At 41.3% G+C, this 23,065-nt stretch overlaps 3 protein-coding genes across 7 annotated transcripts; 1 reads left to right on the top strand and 2 right to left on the bottom strand.

Annotated features, from left to right (window-relative positions):
• Positions 1–370: 370 nt before the first annotated feature.
• LOC113218395 (proteoglycan 4) lies at positions 371–8,200 on the top strand. 2 transcript variants are annotated; one of them, XM_026438732.2, is made up of 12 exons: positions 371–564; positions 1,173–1,346; positions 1,435–1,586; positions 1,660–1,744; positions 1,841–1,896; positions 1,984–2,653; positions 2,751–2,856; positions 3,007–3,326; positions 3,408–5,762; positions 5,849–5,946; positions 6,046–6,084; positions 6,157–8,200. In XM_026438732.2, the coding sequence occupies exons 2-12, from the start codon at positions 1,179–1,181 to the stop codon at positions 6,218–6,220; spliced, it is 4,113 nt and encodes a 1,370-aa protein (XP_026294517.1). In that variant the 5' UTR covers positions 371–564; positions 1,173–1,178; the 3' UTR covers positions 6,221–8,200. The 2 variants fall into 2 exon arrangements, with proteins under 2 accessions (XP_026294517.1, XP_026294519.1); XM_026438734.2 differs by lacking the exon at positions 371–564 and adding an exon at positions 863–1,094.
• On the bottom strand, positions 7,446–20,685 carry LOC113218394 (pecanex-like protein 1). Of its 4 annotated transcripts, none has more exons than XM_026438730.2 (30): positions 20,409–20,685; positions 19,790–20,013; positions 19,494–19,687; positions 19,348–19,413; positions 18,927–19,138; positions 18,617–18,830; positions 17,669–18,508; positions 17,406–17,582; positions 17,229–17,294; positions 16,697–16,852; positions 16,518–16,610; positions 16,187–16,438; positions 15,995–16,088; positions 15,675–15,915; positions 15,496–15,592; positions 15,146–15,411; positions 14,637–15,056; positions 14,388–14,561; positions 14,062–14,315; positions 13,759–13,990; positions 11,627–13,675; positions 11,207–11,541; positions 10,957–11,104; positions 10,715–10,866; positions 10,451–10,634; positions 10,204–10,373; positions 10,015–10,127; positions 8,770–9,914; positions 8,541–8,681; positions 7,446–8,460 (listed from the first exon to the last, which is right to left on the bottom strand). In XM_026438730.2, exons 1-30 carry the CDS (start codon positions 20,559–20,561, stop codon positions 8,320–8,322), a joined length of 9,003 nt encoding a protein of 3,000 aa, XP_026294515.1. In that variant the 5' UTR covers positions 20,562–20,685; the 3' UTR covers positions 7,446–8,319. The 4 variants fall into 4 exon arrangements, with proteins under 4 accessions (XP_026294515.1, XP_026294514.1, XP_026294516.1 ...); XM_026438729.2 differs by having other exon boundaries at positions 16,697–16,849; positions 19,246–19,413; XM_026438731.2 differs by having other exon boundaries at positions 15,819–15,915; positions 19,246–19,413.
• Positions 20,686–22,640: 1,955 nt separating this feature from the next.
• Positions 22,641–23,056, bottom strand: LOC113218382 (phosphopantothenoylcysteine decarboxylase). The gene has a single exon (XM_052275222.1). It carries the CDS (start codon positions 22,977–22,979, stop codon positions 22,791–22,793), a length of 189 nt encoding a protein of 62 aa, XP_052131182.1. The 5' UTR covers positions 22,980–23,056; the 3' UTR covers positions 22,641–22,790.
• Between the last annotated feature and the right edge of the window lie 9 nt (positions 23,057–23,065).

A 23,065-nucleotide genomic window follows, 5' to 3' on the forward strand; every position in this document is an offset into this window, starting at 1 on the left:
AGACGCATAAATGACACTTTGTATGTGGAACCAACAAATCATTTAATTTTAATCGTTACTACTGATCAATTTAAGAAAAATTCATTTGATAAAACACAGACGCAAAACGTGTAATAATATTAGTGTGCTGGCAACTTGTCCAAAAAAGGATCCGATACTCTCTTGTTTTCACCCGCCATTTAATTCTTTAAGTATTACTCCGCGAACCTCGAGTATGGACTGATTTTTTTAAATTTCCTTGTATATTTCACCCACAGAGCAGTTTTAAATTTACTTCTTTTATATTTTTTAAATAATTGAAGCAAACTTTGACGAGGGAGTTATTAACTAGCCACTTGTACGTAAGTGACTACATTTCATCCGCGGAATGTTGTGAGGGCATTTCAAAAAATCTTCGTTAAACCAGTCGTTACTTAGTGGTCGTCCGCGTAAGTCCTCCGATAGGACACTATGCACATATTAGGGCCATTGAATCGAACAGTGTCACTTTAAACATTAAGTGAAGGCGTGTATAGAATACATTCCGAACTTTGATTTAGAAGACCAAGCGTGTCAGTTAACACGGTAAGGTGTGAAGAAAAAAAGGCCAATCTTTCCGATAGTACCCCAGCACAACCCACCATGGCTGGTAGTTCTCTTAGCGTCTTGTTTTCCAATTGATTTAATTCAACAATGGAGTTTATTTTTTTTAAATGTTCTGGCCTTCAGTCTTCTGTTGTAATGATAGTAATACATTGGAGTGACTCCTTCAGTAGTGCGGAAAGGAATATATTTCATTCAGCATGACCGACATACGAGCCGTCAGGCCCATTTTAAATTTACAACCGCCAGATGGCGGGCCGGTTGAGACTTGTACAGTGCTCCCATGCTAGTATGTGCTGCTTACTGTACATTCAATTTTTCTCATGATCAACCACTATTTGGTTTGTCATTCAAGCATTAAAGATTAATTTTATTCACTTGTAACTTCATTTGTTTTGCATGTTCATTATTACTGCTGATACTAGTATATATGCCCTATTATAATAGTATTCAATGACTACATTTCTATATCTACTTCACTTACTATCTGATAACTCTTAAGACAGTACTTGGTGACTATCTAACTATCTCTAGCTCAAGTTTTACTAGTATTATGTGCACATGTTAAAGTGATTCATGATTTAACCCAGGTAACGATGGTTCATGGATACATTACAATTTTGAAGAAAAATGGGGCTGATGGTCAGCAAATCCCGGTGAAACAAAGTGTCAAAATTGGTCGGAGCTCTCATTGTGATGTGAGGATTCTTGTTCAGTCGGTCTCTGAACAACACTGCCTGGTACTTGTTGAAGATGGGCAAAGAGTAAGTTTTACTCTGATCTATTACTTGAAGTGTTGTTTATTTTAATTTGCCCGTACTATACTAAAGTTATTTTATAATTCTGTTATAGGCACTTATTCAAAACTTGAGTTCTACCTCTCAAACATTAGTTAATAATGTTTCTATTGGTAAAGAGCGCCATCCACTGCAACATGGAGATATTGTTAGTGTTGGGGAAAGGTCTTTTCGTTGGCAATATGCTGAATCTAATCCTTTTTATGAGTGAGTATTTTTGTATTTTCTTTCCCTGCTTTTATTTAAATGAAGTCCAACATATTATGGTGTTGTATTCCAGGAGCAAAAGAATACATCAGAAGAGGAGGAAGTCTGAAGCAGATTCTGCACTAGGTTCTCACAATGTGGCTGTTGTTAATCCGTTGGTAAGTGTAGGCTTTACAGATTTTAAAAATCTTGTGTCAGTTTCATTCCCTTATATGATTTACATGTTAGTCATTTACTGTTCTTTTTATTCTCAGTATCATAAAAGACGAACACTAGGCCCAAATATTACCTACTCAGAGCCATCCACCAGGTAAATGAAATTAGTTTCTGAAATTGAAATACCCTCTAATGTTTACATCTGTCCTTCATATGTCTTTATATTTTTAAAAAAAATCAGATCATTGAAAGTGGCAGTCTTAAAAACGCTGGACACAAAGCAAGGCAGCACTGATAAGACAGTAGAGGTTGTTGCACTTTCCTCTATAGTTAAAACTCCCTCAAGGAGAACATCAGCAGCCTCCAGAACTCCAAAGGCTGAAACTCCCAAAAGCAAGACACCTAAGGTTGAGACTCCCAAAGGCAAGACACCAAAGGTTGAGACTCCCAAAGGCAAGACACCTAAGGTTGAGACTCCCAAAGGCAAGACACCTAAGGTTGAGACTCCCAAAGGCAAGACATCTAAGGCTGAAACTCCCAAAAGCAAGACACCTAAGGCAGAGACCCCGAAAGCCAAGACACCCAAGGCTGAGACCCCCAAAGCCAAGACACCAAAGGCTGAGACACCTAAGGCTGAAAGTCTCAAAGCCAAGACACCTAAGGCGGAGACCCCCAAAGCCAAGACACCCAAGGCGGAGACCCCCAAAGCCAAGACACCCAAGGCTGAGACTCCCAAACCCAAGACACCCAAGGCTGAGACTCCCAAGCCCAAGACACCCAAGGCTGAGACTCCCAAGCCCAAGACACCCAAGGCTGAGACTCCTAAGCCCAAGACACCTAAGGCTGCGACTCCCAAAGCCAAGACACCAATGGCCCGTAAATCAGCTGCTAAGTCAGCAAAGCAATCTGAGGTAAGCTCAAATGTTCTTATTAATTTAATTAGTAGGTTCATTTGCTATTTTTCTGGCTCAGAAAATTTTAGTATTGATACCTTTGTATCTCTTGTAGTCAAAAAGAAAATCTGTTAAGACCACTAAAGGATCGAAGAGAAGATTGTCTTCTCCTTCGTCTGTTGCTGCTAAACGAATGAAGATTGAATCTCCAAAATCAATCGGTAAGTTTTATGATTATTACCTAAATGCAATCTCTGAGTGAATGGCTACTTTTCCTCTTGATAAAATTTATTTGTTCTGGCAAATTTTTTTTCCTAACTTTGTTCTTAATTCTTTTTTTATTTTATTTTTATGTATTTCTGTTAAAATAGATAAAAAGAAGATGACTGCCCTGATGGGTATCCATGGCAAGTCTCCAAGAGTTGCACCTTCATCTACCCCTATTGTCAGGCTAATATTATCAGCAAAGAAAACTCCAATTATTAAGACCACTAAAACACCGCGCTCTAGCACAGTAAAGAAATCAGGGGTGAAGAGTTCCATCAAAAAGGCACATAAGCCTACATTTGCTGAAATTTTGAAGAAAAAGGCTGTGCAGAGAGCTAATGCTGTAGTCAAAAAGTTAGCTCTTGCCCCCAATCCCCGACCCAAGGTTGCACCAAAAAAAGTTGAAAAAGTTCCCTTATCCACTGTAAGTACGAGTTATTCCGGAATTAAGTCAATCTCATTTATTCTTTATTATTATTATTCATCGTTATTCATCTATTTGCAGGAGATACCACAGAACTTTAAATTTGGTTCAACTGGTCATGCCAATTCCCCGGAAACAATCTTCATTGGCAGGAAGGCTACAAAGACGCCTGTTGCTACTAAGAAAGGTCGGAAAGTTCCATTGATTCAACAAACCTTGAGAGGAGGTATCAATTTGTCAGGTATTTCTGAAATGTTTCAAACTCCACTGAAAGATGTTTCTGTAAAGAGCACAAGTTCATCTTCTGGTTTCCCTCCAAATACCTCTGCTTTGTTAGCTTCTTCACCATCTCCTGTAAAGTCAGCAAGTATTCACAAATCACTTAGAAACTCCAGAAGTGTTGTGAGTACACCTACCAACAAGCCTTCCCCTGTTAAAACACCCAAAACTGGTCAACTAACAGAATCAAGAGAAAAGAGGTCTGCAGCAAGAACTTCTGTGAAATCAACCAGTCCTTCTAAGACTCCTTTGGCCAATTCAGTGAATACCTCTGGACGGTCCAGCACTCGTTCTACCTCTTTTCTGGAAGAAGAGAAGATTCCTGCAAGAACACCCCGAAGTGTCTCTAAATCTGTTTTGCAGTCAGGTTCTAAGAAACATTGTGCCCTCCTTACTTCCACTCCTGCAGTATTTGGTAGAAGTCAATCATTTGCAGAGTCAGCATTTGACTCTCCTTCTTCATTGCTTACTGGACAGATAAGTGCACCTCAAAGTCCAGCTTCTGGAAGAAAGTCTCGACTTGATATGGTTGCACCCAGGTCTTCGTATGTCCATTCGCCTCTTGCATCTCCTGTTAAATCATCATTGAAGAACTCGCCCTCCAAGAGTCCACCATCAGCAGGGCATAGCAAGAATTTGTCTGTTTCATTCAATGACAGTATTCATATTAAAATGCTAGTATCGAACTCAAAGAAGACTGTTGACACAACCGCCTCTCTCAGCTCTCCTGCTTCTTCTCATGGCAGCGAAGGTCATGGTGGTGTTGCTACTCCAGATTTAACTACATTTGATTTCAACAGTATCAAAACACCAAATGTTCCTCGTGAAATGTTTGTATCATCAATTTTAAGTTCAGCTGGTAGTAGTTCTAGCAGTCCAACAGCAGGAAGTGCAAAACGGAAAGGGAAGGCACCAAAATCCCCAACAAATGATCTTTCTGATCTACGTGGTGTCCGCCGTCTCATGCAAACTCCGTCCAGTCCTGCTGGATATGTCGATGTTAAGGGTATTAAGAGACTAATGGCAACATGCCCAACTCCTACATATTTGGCTGTTGAAGGTGTAAAAAAACTGTTTAATGATGCTGCAGCTGCTGCTGGAAATGACCCTGCCAGTTTTGCAGGTGTGCGAGAACTTTTTGGCTCACCGTCTCTTTCCAAAGTTAAAAGATTTTCTCTAAAATCTAGCCTTTGTGAATCCCTACAAACAACACCTGTAGCTAAAATTCAGGCTGAGGTAGAGAGTAAGGGCAGATCATCAACTGGGTCATCTTCAAAGACCAGTAAGCTCACTCAGTCTCCAGTGAATGTTACACCAACACTCACTGTAAGCTCTATTGATAAGTCTCAAGATGGAAAGAAACTTAAAGCGAGTGATGCTAAAGTTACTCGAAACAAATTGAAGGAGTCTGTGTCTGAAAAGGAGACTACTCCCAAACGAACTTCCTCCAAGAATGAAGCAAGAGAACCTAGAACATCTACACAGGCTGTTGCAGCTGAAACAGTGAAACCAACAAGAAAAACAAGGAAAGCTGCTCCTTCACCTCAAATTGTTAAATCAAACTCTCCAGTAGTTGAATCGCCCCCCAAACGACAGACCCGGAGGACTGCCAAAGCCTCTACTCCTCTGAAAAAATCTCCTGAACATAATCTGCCCAAGACTCGAACTCGCAGAGGTGTCAAAACTGCTTCTCCTGTTACAACTAAGAACTCCAGAAACAGTTCTGAATCTGTCCGAGAGGCAAGCCACTCATCTACCGTAGATGAAGAAATTGGTACCTCTGTTACAGCTCCAAAATCCTCACCTGCAAAGGCAGTTTCTAAAAGGGTCAAATCGAAACAGGCAGTTGCTAAATCACCTGTTATAGGAAGTCCTCCCAAGAAAAGAACAACACGACGAGGGGCTAAAGCGGGTGAAAGTTCTTCAGTTGAAAAGCCTTTAAAGCGAGCACTTTCACCTTCTAAAGATGAGTCAGACTCACCTGTGAAGAAACTGAAAAAGGATGTTACTAAGTCCCCGGCCTCAGAGAAATCCCCTCCTAAGAGAGCTACTAGAAGGGCTAAAAAGAATGCAACACCTATCAAAGAAACATCTGAACCTCTGAGTGCTACTCCCTCCAAAAGGAAACGGAAAATTGTTTCTTTTGAAGATGATGTTGTAAGTAAATTGTGATCTTTCAAATGTTAAATCAACCATCTAATGTGAAATATTTAATTGAATAAAATATTTTACTTCTGTTTAAGGTCACTCCATCCAAAAAAGGTAAAACTGAGGCTCTAGAAGAAGTAGCTAGCCCTCATGTTGTCAGCCCCAACAATGAGAAGACCAAGAAAGCACCAAGGTATTCTTTAAACATGAACCTACATCTGTTTCTTCTTGGTACCTTTAATGTGCCACTAACTTATTTTATTGGTTACTAACGCATTTTAAATTGTTACAGTAAAAAGCAAACCAAGGCAAAGTCTGTAAAATCAGCCAAGTAAGTATCACGGTCAAATCCACCCAAAGCTTTGTTTGAAGTCTTTGAACTCATCACTATCCTTCTTTTCAGAACAACCAAGAAGGCAACCCCTGCTGTAACTGTATCACCAAGAAGAACCCGTAGTAGGAAGTGATTTTACTTTCTAAAAATTGTTTAGGTAGTTTGTAAGCTCCAAAAATCTCCTTTCAACTGAAATTGAGCTTTTTTGTCTTAAAATGAATAGTTGGGAGAGGAGTGGTCAAGAGCAGAAAGTGAATTGATTTTATTCAAACTTTTTTTTCTCTTAGTTTTATTTGTGTGCGTATTTTAAATTGGCAAATACAATTATCTGCCTTATTTGTTAAGTTCCCATTACTTTAATTTTGGGTAAATAGTAAAGTACCTATTAGAATTATTTTTTTTCTCTGTAAACGGATGGATATGGACAAGGTGTATTGAAGCAACTCATTATGATTACTTTGCTCACTTTTATGTGTCTACCAGTAAGGAAGGCAGAATTTTCAATGAATTTAGTGAACCTTTCAAACATACCCTCAAGAGTTTGAAATTGAATTAAAGCACTTTTTGTTTGCCTCTCCAGATTTTTGCAAATAATTTTAATTTATGGACATATCAAATGATTGTTGCACTTAAAGTACAAATGTATTTGAGGTTGATGTACAAACTGTTCTCAGATTAATTAAGATATTGCTTTTTTGCTAAGTGTAATTCCTTGTATGAAAACAAACATGATTTAGTGACTGGTTAAAAATCCAAGTATTTTTCAAACTGTCATGTCACCTTTAAAAATGTAATTTTCTATTTTGCATTGCATTTCTGTTTAATGTGATGATTAAATGAAGTTGTTGAATGTAAATAAGTGTATGTAGAGAGTAGAGAAGACCAGTGTGATTTTTTCCTTTAGTATGATTGAAGATTTTATTTTTTTATGTTGTGAAGTAATAAGTTGCCTTGATAATCTAGACCACCCAAATGAAATATGTAAGCCAAATGACTTGTACCTGTTTCTTGTGGTTTTACATTTTGTACCTTACCTTCCATCCGTATTAAGTTAATTTTTGTGTGCTGTGGATTCAGGACTTTTTGACTTTAATTGACTAACATTTTCAAATTAACTGCTTGATTTGTATTCAGAGGATGTGTGTGCAATTTTGATGTCAGATCTCATATTTTGTTAATTTTATATATCTCATGAAGACTATGGTCTTATGAATTAAATGCACAATTTCTATCCAACTTCTTTCTTCAACATCAAAGCACCCCTATTAGATTTAATTTTGATGACAACAGTTATGGGCAACAGTCATGCATTTTCATAAAGGGTATGATGTGCAATAAGTGAAACCAACTTAAACAAGTCTTTTCAATCTGTTGCATTTTATTGATTGTTTACACAGCCTTTTCATTAGATAGAAATCACAAACAACTAGTGTTTCATTCTTCATTTAAACTATATGATAAATTACGACATAACAACAAATCTACATCATATCAGTCCAGTGAAATTCCTCTATTACAATATCTTAAAGAAGTGATGAGATGGGCTTTAAATGAAGTAACTATATATGGTTTTGGTCTGTGCTGATGCCTAAATTGGAAGCATTTTGAAGAAAAATAAACCCATTGGGCAGAGAGGATGTTACCCCAGAACTCCACATAAATAATTGACCACCTTGCAGGGTGTTCAGTGAAGGTTCATTGCTACACACAGTTAAATAACAATCAAAAGAAATTGATGCACATGAAGAGAATACAAAGCATATCAGGAAAATTTAAAAGAGACTATGGTAGCAATTCAAGAAAAAAAGCTTAATGACTTGAAAGGGGTAACATGCCTAATAGGAGACATATCTTAACATTGTCCAGGATTGTAGTAAACAGTTGATTGAGCAGAAGAGTGATACCGGTGGTCATTTATCATTGAATGAGCTAACAAGCCATTGATTGAAACAGTAACAGCAAGAAACCCTTAAAAGTAAAACATGGATAAAAAAGAAATATATAATCTATGTATAATAAATCACAGATGCCAGCCAAAGGGCTGATATAATAAAGTGAAGAATAGAGCTTCTCTTCTACATATGAAATGAATAAATTTTCCAAGAAAAAAAAGCAGTCCAAAACATTCATGCTTACATTTACAATTAATGAAAACTTTGCTGGCATCCATCACTCTCACAAGCCAATGTCAGAAATTGATTATATCACAAAATTATAACAAGGCAACACAGACTATACTTCTGCACCAAGATCTTGGACTCCACTCTCAGCAATTGGTACATAATATTCACTTATCTTAACAAGAAGTATGACGCGATCCACATGGGAGCGGCAGTTTGGATCTCTGTGAGATGGTACCCAACGATGTACAACCTAGATAGATAAAATAATTTTAACATCTTTTGTGCTTCATGCTTGTCAGTAAAAAGAATGTCATGCCAAGAAAAACTTACCTGTCCTTCCATTCCCTTTTCTGGAAGCCAGTCTCTCCAATATGACCTACCACCTCTTTGTCTCATGGATTCATCAGGCCAAGCAACGTCAATGCGTCGACCTAAATTTATGGCATCATACACTTGATTTGGATCAACAATCTGTGAAGCAAATAAATTTAAAATTAAAATGATAATAATGTAATTTTTTAGTTACTTAAATTGTGTTTTAATTGATGTCTTCTCATACCCTGACTCTTTGGTAAACAGGTTCCTCTGCCTCAGCTCTTCTCTCAGAGGATGTCTCCCATCCCTTGTCACTGCCTCTCTCCCACTTCTGTTCACTCATGAGCTGGTCTCGCTGCTCCCTCTGTTGACTGCGGTGAGGAAGATGAACCCAGGAAAAGCCCTCATCAGGCTTCCCTTCCTGATCTTTCCATTCGCGCTCTTTCCATTCTTTCACAAAACGCTCTTTGTCTCTCTCTCTTGCTCTCTCCTCGCGGGCACGTTCTCTGTCTCGGTCCCTTTCCCGGGCACGCTCTCTGTCCCGATCCCTGTTTCGCTCCTTGTCTCTGTGCTCTCGGTCCCGGTAACGCTCCCTCTCTTGCTCCCTGCCTCTCTCCCTGTTCCGGTCGTGACCTCTTTCATGGTCCCTGTCTCGGTCTCGATGTCCTCGATCCCGCTCACGATCCCTTTCCGAATCCCGGCGGTCACGGCCTCGGTCCAGGTAGGAACGATATCGTTCCCTGTCAGAGTCTCGGCGGTCCCATTCTGGATCCCGGCGATCAACATCTAGGTCTCGATCTCGACGGTCACGATCCCTCTCCGACGAATCCCGACGATCACGATCACGATCCACGTCCCGGCGGTCTCGATCCCGGTCGGAACCACGCCGGTCACGTCCACGGTCCACATCACGCCGGTCACGATCCCGTTCGGAATCTCGCCGGTCACGATCCCTGTCAGAATCACGGCGATCACGATCTCGATCATGATCACGCCGGTCACCATCTCGATCCCTGTCACGATCACGATCCCTGTCCAAATCCCAGTCTCGGTCTCTGTCCCGGTTCAGTATCTTGTCACGCTCACGCAGGTAGTACTCCATTATCCTCTCCCTCTCTTCCCGCTCACGCGCCCAGTCAGGACGGTCACCGCGTCCCATACAAGCCTCTGCCAACTTGGCGGATTCAGTCGCAGAGAGTAATGTCGCCAAACTAGCGAGAGTTGCCGACGTTGGTTTCCACTGATGGACTGATCCTAAACTGCCGCGGTTACCAGTCATTGAGCCAGTCCCACCAGCCCCTCGACCAAGGGATCCGCTGCGGACACCAAATGCTGAATCCATCGACTGGCTGCCTGATGTATTTTGACCAGTAGAGGGATGTCCGTAGCCTGTTCCAACAGAGAGGAAATATCACGAGTATAAAGATTCAGGTATTAGTAAATTAAAAAAAGAAAGGAAAAATTTGTTGGAGGATAACAGTGGTCGTACCAGCATGGATATTAAAAGTTGTCATGGCATAAACACCTTCGTTACCAAAGCCACCCTCATCCTGGGGAACTGACCCACCACTAGAACATCCCTCTCCACAGCGTTTGCGAACCCTACAAGAGATGTATAATTGCATTCATTACAATAGTTTTTAACAGATAGTCTCATACTATCTAAGCAAAAACATACCTATGCCATGTTTGAAGAACTGCCTTTTTCATCGCACCAAAGCTCAGTGGCCCACCAACAAGTTGACTAAGTTGCTCATTAGTGTCAGCATATGATGTTGTGAGAGGTGAAACATAGATCGGGTACCCAATGGGTTGATCACAAGATGAGTTGATAATATTCCTTAAAGCCTATGCAACAATAATGATTTAAAACTATGTCATCAATTGATCAAACTAGAGGGAAAAATAAACTTAAGAAAACCTACCTGCTTTGCATTTTGAATACTGCCTCGTTCTGGGTTACGGTTGCGCAAGTAGACTAATTCTTGCTGTTGTCCAGCCCATAAACCACGAACACATTCCCTATTAATTTTTATGACCCGAAAGCTCAAATAGCGCTTATTTAACATAATAATTTTGTATTCATCAGAACCATCATCAAGAACATGCCTGAAACATTTTTCAAATAAGATATTAAATTAACTTCCTGAAATATTCAAATTTATCATCACTGTTGAAGAATAATTCACCTTAGGGCCAGAAGAGAGGGGACCCCAGCCAAGACAGCATTACGCCAGGCAGGATCACCTTCATGAGATATGACCATACTATGCTCATGATGAGATATAGCAGCGTAAAGAGCAATTGGATCCTTGTATTCCTCAGGAGCCATGAAGTGATCCTGTAAAGAGAATTGAAATATGTACATCAGTCATTTGTATTTATTTAAGATATTCTCTAAAATTTATGATTGGAGCAAATAGGATCTAACCTGATGGAGTTTCAAAGACATACGAACACCAGGTGCAACAACTTTTCTAAGAAGTTCCATATCAGTAAAAATCCATTCATCTCGCACACAAGTTATTCTAAAGTCACCTTTGAAAAGTGCATGGAGACCATATAGGAAAAATTCAACACTGTGCAAACCAAGAAATAATTAGTTATCACAAATAAACACAAATTATGGGAAGCTGCCAATGTTTGTGGGAAAGAAATATTACTACAAAAATTATGCTGACCTGGAAACTGTGTTGTGGGAGGCTGCACCAAGAGATCGACGACCAAGTAAACTTAAAGCAAAACACATTGCTACGAGTAGATTGAACTTTTCCTTGTCTAACGGCTTAACTCTTTTAGTCAGACAGTATGTTATCCACTCCAAATAAACTGAGCAAAAACTGTAGAAAGTCACACCTGAAGTGCGAAAGTCAAAATCTTTGTCTATATTTACGTTAAAAACTGGGTCCAAATCAACAAAGTTCCTATCAGCCATAGGCAGAATGGCTTCCAAAATTTGTGGATTTGACAACCACTCTTCAAGTTTAGGAGAGTGAATTGCATAATATATCATGCTCTGCAAATAAAAATTAAACAATGTTTTACAAAATAATACCTGCATTTTAAGAAGAAAATTTAGAAGAACATTTTTCAAAACTTACTTTTACATAATATGTAATTAATACTTTTCTGAATTCAAAAACTTGAAGCATAGATACAGCTGAGTTATCAGAAATACTGTACCCTTCAAGAACATATTTTGCTGATGTTACTTCCCACGCCAACCAGCGTTGGCTAAAAGCAGCATTTACACTCAAGACATGACGGAAATGGCCTGGCTCACAGCAGCAACATCCATCATTATCTTCAACTCCTTCTGATATAGCAGCAACTTCTCTTTGTTGACAATAGGTTCCTCTGAATTCCAGGCCTCTCATTTGAAATGTCACAAGTCCATTTCCAAGCTCAACAATGTGAACAAGGCAGTTCAAATAATCTGATGCCAGCACAAAACAATCTCCTTGAGACACAGGGCCCCAGCGGCCCATCATGAGATCACCACAAAGTGAATGTTGCAGAGACCTTGTAAGATGTTCATAAAATATTGAATTTAAGTTGTTGTCATCGGCCCCTAAGTTACGTTCAATTTGAGAAGACAGTCTTGTGTTTGAGTTATCAACTCTCTTCGTGTTGTAATCTCTTTCCCAAAATTTAACAGGCCGAACATAAGATGCAATGAAAATAGCACTTCCTAAGAAAGGCGTCAATGGTGTAGATAGAGCAGCAGATATGAAAGCCTGAATAAATAGCATGGCTGAATGCGGAACCGAAAATGGTTGAGCAAATGCATGGAAAGCAGAGCCCCATGTTATTTGCCATGGTGCAATATATGTCACCACAAATTGTACTTTCAGAAGGAATTCATAAAATTTACTAAATATTATACTCATTATGAAAAAATCCACTAGAAACGTCTCACTTGCAGAGGCAAAATCCAATTGAAAAAACAGCACAGCAAAAACAAGAATCAAATACTGGAAAGACGTGTCCGAATAGCAGCTGCGCAGGCACTTCAATGCACAAACAGTAATTATAACTGCACCACCTCCAAGACCAACTTTCTTGATGATTTCTGGGGCATCAACAGATACAGCTGAAAGAACTACAGCTGGGTAAAGAATATTCCGTTCAAAAAAGCAGAGATATACAAATGCCTTTTCAAACCACATGACACGTGCAAGGTTTTTTGTTTCAAACTGTCCATATTCATCAGAGCGAAATACTGGACGGGCAAGGCAAAGCCAAGGGAGTTGTTTTCTGAGTTGAGGCATTATATAATGCAATAAAAGACCAACAAAACTTGTAAATCCCCATAAAATAGGGCTCAACTTGGGTTGAAGTGCTGAAAAAACAGTGCTACAATGCACACCAAACACAAAAACTGTCAGTAAGGTGCAAATGATCATGTCTGACTTGAGTCGTGCATTAACAGTGTTCTGCAACTTCAAAGGCAGAGGATCAACAAGCTCATCTCCTAAATTGTTGCCCAAAAATTTCTGAACATTTTCTTCTTTTTTGTTGGATTGTTCTTGTTGAGGGTCGATACCACCAACACTAGCAGTAGTTGACAAATTCTTATTGATGGATAGATCTTGAGCTTCAACAGTTCTATTGGTAGTCAAAGAAGGATTGGATATAGAAGCAGACTCTGATCCAGATGTAGATCGATTGTCAACAACTCTGGCTCTTACAGTTGTCAAACTACTTGCACTTGCAACATTGCTCTGTCGTTTACGTCTCTGACGCTCCCTTTTTCTTTCCTCTTCTCTTTTCTTTTCATCTTCTTTGAGTTCTTCTCTTCTCCTTTCCTCTTTCTCCCTTTCTTCTCGAAGGAGCTGCTTCTTTTGCCTTCTACCTGCCCGTTCCTCTTCACTGAGATCAAATATTGACCAAATGTGATCTTTAAATATTATCCATAGAGGGCCAGGGTCACTTGCACATCGACTAAGATGATATGCAGTAGATACAAGTAAGCCACAAAACACTGAAAATAGAAGGTGCTGCTGAGCTTTTGGATCACAAGGGTCACATAAAAAACCTGCATATGCAAATCCAGCCAAGAGCATCACAGCCAAGAGACTTCTTCCAACACAAAATGCAGCTGCACCTAGAGATGATGTAGCATTCCCACCAAATAGATGAATATCAATCTGAAGAAGAAAAAAAAAAATTGGAAGTAAAATCTTTAAAGATGAAACCAATAAATTAAAAAAAGGTGCTTAAGGGAAATTACCTGCTCCAAGAGATACATAGTAAATGTATTAACTTGAGGAAACAGTCCAAAACTAAATGCTATTGGGAAGCAGACAAGAACTGTGGCCAAAGTCTCTCTCAATGTCAGAAGCATGTGTTGGATGTTAACACTGAATCCATAAACTTGTATTGAATGATCTTTGTCGCTAACTCCAATTTGCCACTCTAGGAATAATATTAGTGCTCCAACCAAACAGAAGTAGGTAGGGCGACTGAAATTAAAATGCAGCAGATTTAGTGCCAAAAAGAACCAGTTTTACGATTTATTAGTACATGAACCAACCTGAAAGCAACTAAACGATTGTGTCCATGAGTAGGTGAGGCAGCATCTGGTTGAACACTTTTCAAAAGTGAATACTGACAACCAGCAATAGTAAAACACAAAAGGAATGCCATAACATCCCGATAATATCCAGAGTACAATAATGCTCCACCTATGACAGCCACAAGAACTGAGAGAATCACAGATAAAATTGTCTCCCACAGGGTCAAGGTACGGTCTAAAAGAGCTAGTAATGATAGGCGGTCAAAGCGAATCTGAAACCAAAAATTAGTCAGTGTGAAGTAAAACTCCAATATTCAAAGGAATTCAAGTACAAAACAACTCACCTTAATGTAAGTCCATGGCACTAAATAAAATTTGTAGTAATGGCGTGGTTGATTACTGCTCAGTGTGTCTAGAGTATCTAAAAATGCAAAACGGCTCTTTGAAACTGTTATATCAGTTTCTGTCTCACCCATTGAGCTAGTGGTCATGGGAACAGGCAACACACGATCGAGAAGCTGAATAAAAAATTCATTCAATGAAATAAAATACTCATAGCGTTTATTCCCAACTTGGTAAATCAATTTACTTACAGATTGACTCAAATGGGAAAGTGATATTCGAGCTCTTCTTTCACGATTCTGGTGGTCTCCACTTTCAGCTTCAACATAAAAATGGTACGATGAGTCTGCACTACTGACGGGCAAATACATTGTGGGTGGTGATGCTGTAGATGTTGCAGGAGCCGCCTGTATAGGGGTTGAAGAGCTCTGAGAGCTAAACATAGGGTGCAGAAGTGGGTGAGGGAAATGACAAAGAGCTGGAGGCGGTGTGGTGGCAGGAAGGACAAAAGGTGGAGATGGAGGAGCATCGGCGGTAGTGCTGGAATGTGCAGCATGGGCAGCATGTGCAGCCAATGCTGCTTGCAATTGCTGAGTTGCTGATCTAGGAGGGCTCAGATAGTTGGCTGTAGATGTTGATGCTTGAGGGGCACTTGCACCATCTACTGTGATCTGTAGAAAAAACGATTGATGAAGTTAAAACTATGTATCATTCTTTCTTATAATTTGACATCTTTGTAGGTGTAAGATAAGAAACTTACAGTGACACCAGATGATATAACTGACAGTGATGATATACTAGCAGAATCTGCATCCATTAGTTTTTCCCAACGTTCGCGATCTCGATCGTGGTCTCGTTCTGGGTCACGATCACGTTCATTGCGATCACGATCTTTTTCTCGATCCCTGTCACGAAATCGTTCACATTCTCTCTCTTGCTCAACTTCCGATAGGTACCGTTGTAGCTCTTGATATCGCCTGAGCATATCTCTCGAATATGACTCGAGAACATCTCGTTCCCTTGAACCTAGGGAATATGAACAGTTGCAGATGAAACATTTTTACAAACTGAAATGAAAGGTCCTTGTGTTGTCATTCGAACGAAACTGACCATGCCTTCGTCTGAGCAGTATATTAAGAAGTTTACTGTTAGGTGCGCCTGCTGCTGGTAAAGCTGCTGGTAGACCTGCAGCAGCTGTCCCAGAACTCTGAACACACCAAAGCAGCAATGCAATAAAAATCAATTAAGGAAAACAACGATTTTAGCGGTAGACATTTATGTGGTGATACCTTTTCATCAAAAACATAAGTCACAGGATTTCCATGCTCATCCTGAAATACATGGACCGCCCCCTGGCTTGTGTCATCATGTGACGATGCAAAGTGTTGAGCACTTGATGAGCTAAGCCCACGAAGTCTAGAACTGGCATCTACCTGAGGGTCTCCTGCAGCACTGGACAGAAGCAGATCCAATGCAGCCCGGTGAATGTGAGCAGACCGAGCTGAAGCACCATCTCTTGGTCTCCAAATTCTGTAAAAATTTTATGCAAAAGATTTTTACATATTGATGAAATTATTCCTGAGGGAATACAATTTAGAATTATAGTAACCTTCTAGTTCTGGAGGCTCTTTTTAGACGGCTTGGTGGTTCATCTTCTGATGGTTCTTGATTGTTTTGTGAAACAGCTGCTTCTGGAGATGTCACTAGTTCACCGACACAACATTATAATATGATTAAAGAACTTCTAGTGTTGAACACAATAAAAGTACAAATAATTACAAAGTGTATCTACATTCAATACCTCTTGACGGTTGGTGACCTGTACTTGAAGTGTTTCCCAATTCAAGCTGTTGGGGGGATGCTGCTTGAACCACATTTTGACAATCCTCAGAAACTGCAGACACGGTTTCCAACTCTTCCGTGATAAAGGAAACAGTTGCGTTAGTAAGACGTCCTTGGGTCCCGCGAGGTTTATCATTTGAACAGTGTAAATGGCTATCAGCTGGTGCACCCATCGCTGATGTACCTGAATTTTCAATTGGTGTCTGTCCCCCTAAACAAATTGAAATCCAAGTAATTAAAAAATGAAGATCATGTTTTCTTTCTGAAGAACATCACTAGGCGAATCTTACTTGATCTATCTTTCTTATGCTTCCGTGGCCTTGAATCTTCATGCTCATACTGAGCGCTTGACAAACTTGCCTCTTCTCTAGAATCTTTCCTCCCTAGACAAGAATTACACAAGTCAGTATCTTGTACTGGAAATTAAACATTCACATCATTAAAACAAATCTTTGGAAAGAGTCTTCACCAGAACTGTATGGTGCATTCAGACGTTTTTTTGGAATAGCACCCTGACTTCTTTGTTGTTCAGTAGATGTAGGTTTTTGAGAAGGTAATAATTCTGATGATTCCAAGGCTGAATTTGGGCTTGATCCTCCAGAGGATTGTGAGCTTGCCTTTTCTACTGCAAACAGTAATGCAAAGAGTTCAACAGTTAATAAAGTAAATCTTGAAACAGAAAATATAATGCTAATACTTAGCAATAAGTTGAAAAAATGCAGCTAAAAGCTGCTAATGCAAATGCAGCTTAAAGTGACCCAAAATCTTTCCATGTAAATATAATGCATGAAGATAGATGACCTATGGTGGAGAAATGAATTTACACCAATGTTTCACATGTTTGAAACATGAACTCTCTGGAATCGAAACTGGTTCCAGTATATTTTCATATTTACATTTTATTTTAAAATCACCTAAAACCGTCTTAAACAACTTTCAGTACAATTTTGAATTTGGTAGAAAGGTGGAGTAAACTAACAGTCCTTCAAAAATTTTCATACCATGGGTTGAAGGTGTTTGATGTCCAAGACCATCACTGTCATCAGAATGTGTGTAGTTCCACTGAGCTAAAGAACAAAAATTGTGATGCATTTTTAGATAGATAAATATATGCCTTGATAGATATATTTCTGCATTCCTAATTTTACATTAGATTATATGACTGCTTTAAACCGTACCTGGCCCAGAGCAAGACTTCTCTGATTCACTATCTGTGTGCTGAAAAAGCCAATCCAAAGCAATAGGGCTGGTTTGGTCAGAAGTTTTAGACACTTCAACATCACTACTGGTTCCAGGAGATGAAAGGGATGCAATCTTTTGGCTTATTTGTTTCCATGCAGATTTTGGCTGGTCAGCTGGAAAATTTGTAAAAATTGCTGAATATGGCTTAAAATAGTTTCCTCTGAGTGAAAGAAAAGCTGCATAAATGAATAAGACTTACCTTTTGAATCTCTGGATGATGTTTTTTGATGTACTATGTCATTTTTGGCATCTTCTTCAGGTAAGCCAGAAAATAGTTCTATTTTTGATATTTTTGATGTTTTACGCCAATCTGATTTGTCTTCACCATTGTCGCTTGTCGCATTGTCACTTTCTACACTTTCGCATTCACTACAACCGCTGTCAACATCTTCAGATTCCTTAGACTCTGGTCCTCCTACTTTTGATCTTAAGTTTGCAGCATCTTCCACATTACTCACAGGCTCTACAGCCATAGCCCCTTCAGAGTCTAGCAAGGCATCCTTTGATGAAGCACTATTTTGATCTTGTTCGCAAAGAACAGGCTGCTCACTTGCATTATTTAACTGAATGGAGTCAATTGATCTGGAATCAGGAGATTGACCATCCTTTGTCATAAACCTAATTGATGAGCCACTAAGACTTAAAGGGCGACTGTGTGCCTTCCTGTCATTTTCTGTACTATCGGCATTCAGTTTTTTAGATATAGTGGTATCAAGTGATACTGCTCTTGAAACTTTAGAGTTGCTTGTGTTCTCATGTCGTGTGAGAAGAGGTGACCTACTTCCCGTATTATTCTCTTCATTGTCACTCTCCATACATGAGCGACTTACATCAACTTGTTCGTCCTTTTGTTCTTTCATAAAAGTAGGGGATGATGTGTGATTTCGAGGATTAGAGATTGGTGAATGTGGCTGTAATGCTTCTAGACTAGCAGTTGAGGGGGAAGCCTGCGCTGCAGGGGTTTCCAAGCCAGTGTTACAAATATGTCGCATAGGAGCCTCACCACAGTGGCATTTCTGTTCTTTCCAGTACAATAATCCTAGAAGTGAAAGGAAGAATTTTTTTGTCAATTTTTAAATTCTAGATCAAAAACATTCAAGAAAAAACAAAAAACCAAACAATAAGAATTACATAAACTAAAACATACCTTTATCAGGAGGAGGATAGTTGTCAATTTTTTCCATATTACATCCTAACTCAAGAGAGCCTGTAGGTTTCATACTATGAGCATTAGTGAGGGCAACTGTGGGTAATACACTAAGGCTACCATTAGTAGGGTGAGGAAACCGTCGAACCTGATTATGACTCTGTCCCACTAGACTGCTGCCCTCTAACGATCCTCCACTACAAGGCACTTGTTCCTAGGGAGATTAAATTTAATGAAAATTTGATTAAGTTAACGTAATAAACATGGAATACAGCAGACAAGTATTTATTAGTATGTTTGTGAAACTCACAATGCTCAGAGCAGCGGCTCCCAGTTCCTCATCATTGCAATTCTGCTGAGACAGCTTCTGAGTATTGGTGCTGTCAGTGCTCAGGGCTCGGCTAGGAAACCGTTGAACACTGCTTCCACTAACATCTTCACTGATATCAGTAACTGTTGATGCATCAAAGCACGGGCTTACAGCAGCGTCTCGTAACTGTACACGTTGGCTGTTGCTGGTTGCTGTAAAAGAATTTAAAATATTAAAATAGAGTCTAAGGCCAGATTATCACTAAATTTAACACATTGAATTGAAGCAGAGACAGATAACATGAAAGAAAAACACAAACCCTTTGATTTAGAGTGTAACTTTAGGATTTTAATGTGATCATCTACAGAAAGCTGTTCTGCTTGTTGAACATTTGGTACCTCAACAAGAGGACTCATCATACCTAAGCTGGTTGCAATTTCTTCACTACTCTCAGAGCTGTTCTTACGATGAACATCCACTTTTAAATCTGAAATTACAAATTAATATGAAAGTTCAGTAAATAGGTAGTAAAGACAGAACTTCATGCCAATGTATGTAATATGTTACCAATGGTGCTGCCTCCTGCTTTGAACCCTTGCTCTTTGGATGTTGAGGAAAGGGCAGCAAATCCAGCAGATGAGTGTATGCTATCATCTGAGCCAGCCATAGGTTCAGTATAGGAAGTTCTTGAGCTACAACCAGCTGGGGGAGTTTGATTGCTCTGCTTGGTTCGTACTTGCATCTCAATTCTTTCCTCAACCCTTCAGTGGAGAACATAGAATATATGTGAGTGATCAGAAAGAAATACATCAACAAAGAGATTGTGGACTGATCTGAATCTATACAGTGAGGACAAGACTTACAGTTGGTCAAGCGCTCCCTTTCTCTTGCGGCGTTTGTGCCTGCTATTTTCTCCTGATTCTGGCTCATTTTGCTCAGCAGCTTCTTCAACAGAAGGAGTTTCCTGAATGCACTCGGATGTATCATACATGTGATGGAGGCCATAGCTAATGAGACGCAAAATGCCAAATAGAACTGCTACTATAAAGCAATAAATACCCCACACAAGAAATGTTGCAGGGAAATACTGGAAGAAAAACGACGACTCAATAAAATTATTTGACTACAGAGAGAAACATCAACAACATTGAATGTTCACAACCAGCTCCCTTAAATTTATTTCTAGCAAATTTTATGTTCATAGTCAGCACAGAAAGAGACTGCTTTGCAGATGGTCTGACTTGTTTTCTATCAAAGTTTAATTTTTAACAAGAATGAGATGTCACTGACAATTCCACAGCTGATGTAAAGTCATGTAAACGGAAAAAAGTGAGGACTTTGACCTCCTTGATGGAAGAAAATTGCAAATGTCAGTCAGATTACAATTAAGAAATTTGATAGAATATTGTCAAATGAGTACACAAGAAATAAATTAAATAAATAGTATACCTAAACTAAAAGACAGAATTTAAATAGTCTTACCAAGTAAATAGTGAATGGCAGACACAAAAGTATGAGCCAGAGGTATAGATGAAATGTATTGCAAAATATACTTTGATGTGGGTCATAAAACCAGCCGCCAGTCAAGGAGGCCCACACTCCTTGGCGTAAAATCTCAAGTGTCTGAGACCCCATATTCCAGTAAATTCATTTTTCGCCCAGAAGTGTCTTTTGTATCACTTCTTGGCTACGGAACTTTCAATGCAGATGCAAGCGGCCATCTTGGAAACTGCCATCAATGTTTTTGTCGACCGCATCGAGACAAAACTCGATCTCTTTCGAAACTTGCACGAGGGCGGACTGCTTGAATCTACCGCTTCTCTGATCACTGCGAAAATTGAGAAAAGGTCAAAAAGAAAAGGGTAAGAACCCGGGAAATGCGAAACCCCATCGTAAAAAAACAATGTTGGAGACCAGATGAGTGAATTCTAAGGGGTAATGAAGTTTTAAATACTGTGCTCAACATACGGATCTGCTCAACGAGAACCGTGTTATGCAGGAGTGCGGGGGACGGCTGCGTAACCTTGGGGCTATTATGTGTGTCAATTGCGCAACTGAGAAGTTGAATGATTGTGTGAGGGGGAGGGGGGCAGAGCAAGACTGCCAATGAAAAACCCCCGGTATATCTGTGCAACCCCTCTAGGGAGCCACTGGGTAATGGCAAGGTTGGCGCAGGTCACTACGTATACGCCAACACCCCCGCCCCGCTCTCCGCTCGGGCAGCTGCCGTCAGCATTCAGCAAGCACGCCGCCGCAATGATAATATTAACAGAAGCGCGGCATGGCAAGGACGTCGCCGTGCCGCGCCGCGTTAGCCGCGCCCGCCCCGCCCCGCCCCTCCATTGGGCCCCGCGCCCCGCTACGCCGCGGTTGGCTTGGACTCGCCAGCAGTTGGTGGGCGTCCTGTCGCCACGCCGTCCCGTCCGACCCGCGACCCGCGGCGCCTGGCCAGGCTGGGCTCGCGCTCGTGCACGGCTAGCCGTCGGGCACGGACTCCGCCATGACCCTCCAGTTCCTGGGGTACGCCCTCCCGGGGACCGTCATGTCCCTGTTCGGCGTGGGCTGGTGCTGGGGTCACGCCGGCCCGCGGTCGCGACACGGCCGACTCCCCGCCAAGGCAGACCTGCGACTGCGGTGGCCGCGGCTCGCCTGGCACCGCCACCCCGTGCAGGGCGTGCTCAAGCTGCTCATCTCCCTGGTTGGCATCGTCGGGTCACTGTTTGCCGCCTACCCGGACGGCTCCTTCCAGTACGTCGGCGACGTGCCGTTCGCCACCGTGTACCTCTTCTTCACCTTGTCGGGTGCCGTCGACATCCTCGCCTGCTACTGCCCGCAGGCCATGGGGCGCGGCCACGCGCGCACCGCCCTGGCGCTCGCCTTCTTCATGGAGGCATTCCTGTTCCACCACGTTGAGGTGGCCGAAGAGGAGAGAGGGCTGGTGGCCGCAGACGGGCGCTACGCGTTGCACCTGCTCGTGGGGGTGATGGGGGCGTGCGGCGTGTTCACGATGCTGTGCGGGCTGGTGCCCTGGCCGTGTCGCGAGGCCCTGGACGCGGTGCGGTGCGCGGCCGGCGTCGTGCACGGCACGTGGCTCTACCACTGTGGCCTGCTGCTCTACTGGCCGCCAGCACCCCGAGCCAGCACTGCCAGCGGGGCCAGCACTTTGTGGGTGACGCTGTCCTTCGCCTGGCACTGCGCCGCCGCCACCTCGCTCCTCATCGTCTTCCTGGTGGCCCGCCGGTCAGCGTGCGCCTCGCGTCGCCAGCGCCACCGCGACCACTCGCCGCCCTGCAGCCCCTGCCCACCGGCGGCCCTCGCCCACCCCTTTGGACTCCGCAGCCACCACCACGGCGGCCCAGTGCGAGTGCTGGGGATGGCTGGCGCGGTGTCCGGGAGCCCGCACCACTCGTGTGTGCTGTGCAGCGGGTCGCCCACTACAGCGTCGTATCACAGAAGTGGGTCGCTGGTCTGACACCACCGGAAGTCGCGGATACGATACACACACTTTTGCTCACTGTCTTCCTATTGGCTGTGATGTACATATTGTAATTTCTTTTTGTATGTTTGCTTTTATTCCCTGAAGAGTGATAAATCAACGTTTTGTAGTCTGTGATGTGATCTAGTTTGTTCTGATTGATGCAATACATTCTTGTGCATTCACCGGAACAGATTGATGCTCAAAATATAAAATTTAAATATTTTGTTGTACAATGATTAAGGCCAAATGTTAGTGCATTTATTAAGAGATTTTATATTTTTAAAGATGTTAAAAATACACATTTTTTAAAAAACAAAATTATTATATTTCCTCAAAAAGTTTGACCACTATACACCCAAATACAGCACAATTGTTAAGGACCTTACCTACGTACCAGTGTCCTCAATGGTCCCTATCAAAGTATTCACAATGGTATCTATTTCCGCCATAGCACCAAGGCCAGTATCACCACATATTAAAGTTTTAGAAATGCATGGAACTTCCACATATCCCCAGCTTCTTAAAGATGATATTTGAATGGCAGTAACAGGATGTTCCCACATACGAGTATTCATTGCTGGGCAAAATAACAAGGGCTTCTTGACATCCCAGGCACGAACAACGCAAGTCAATAGGTTGTCACATAAGCCCTGAAAGAAAA

This window comes from Frankliniella occidentalis, unplaced genomic scaffold (genome assembly GCF_000697945.3).
Source record: "Frankliniella occidentalis isolate FOCC.00 unplaced genomic scaffold, Focc_3.1 Scaffold544, whole genome shotgun sequence".
Lineage (NCBI taxonomy): Eukaryota > Metazoa > Arthropoda > Insecta > Thysanoptera > Thripidae > Frankliniella > Frankliniella occidentalis.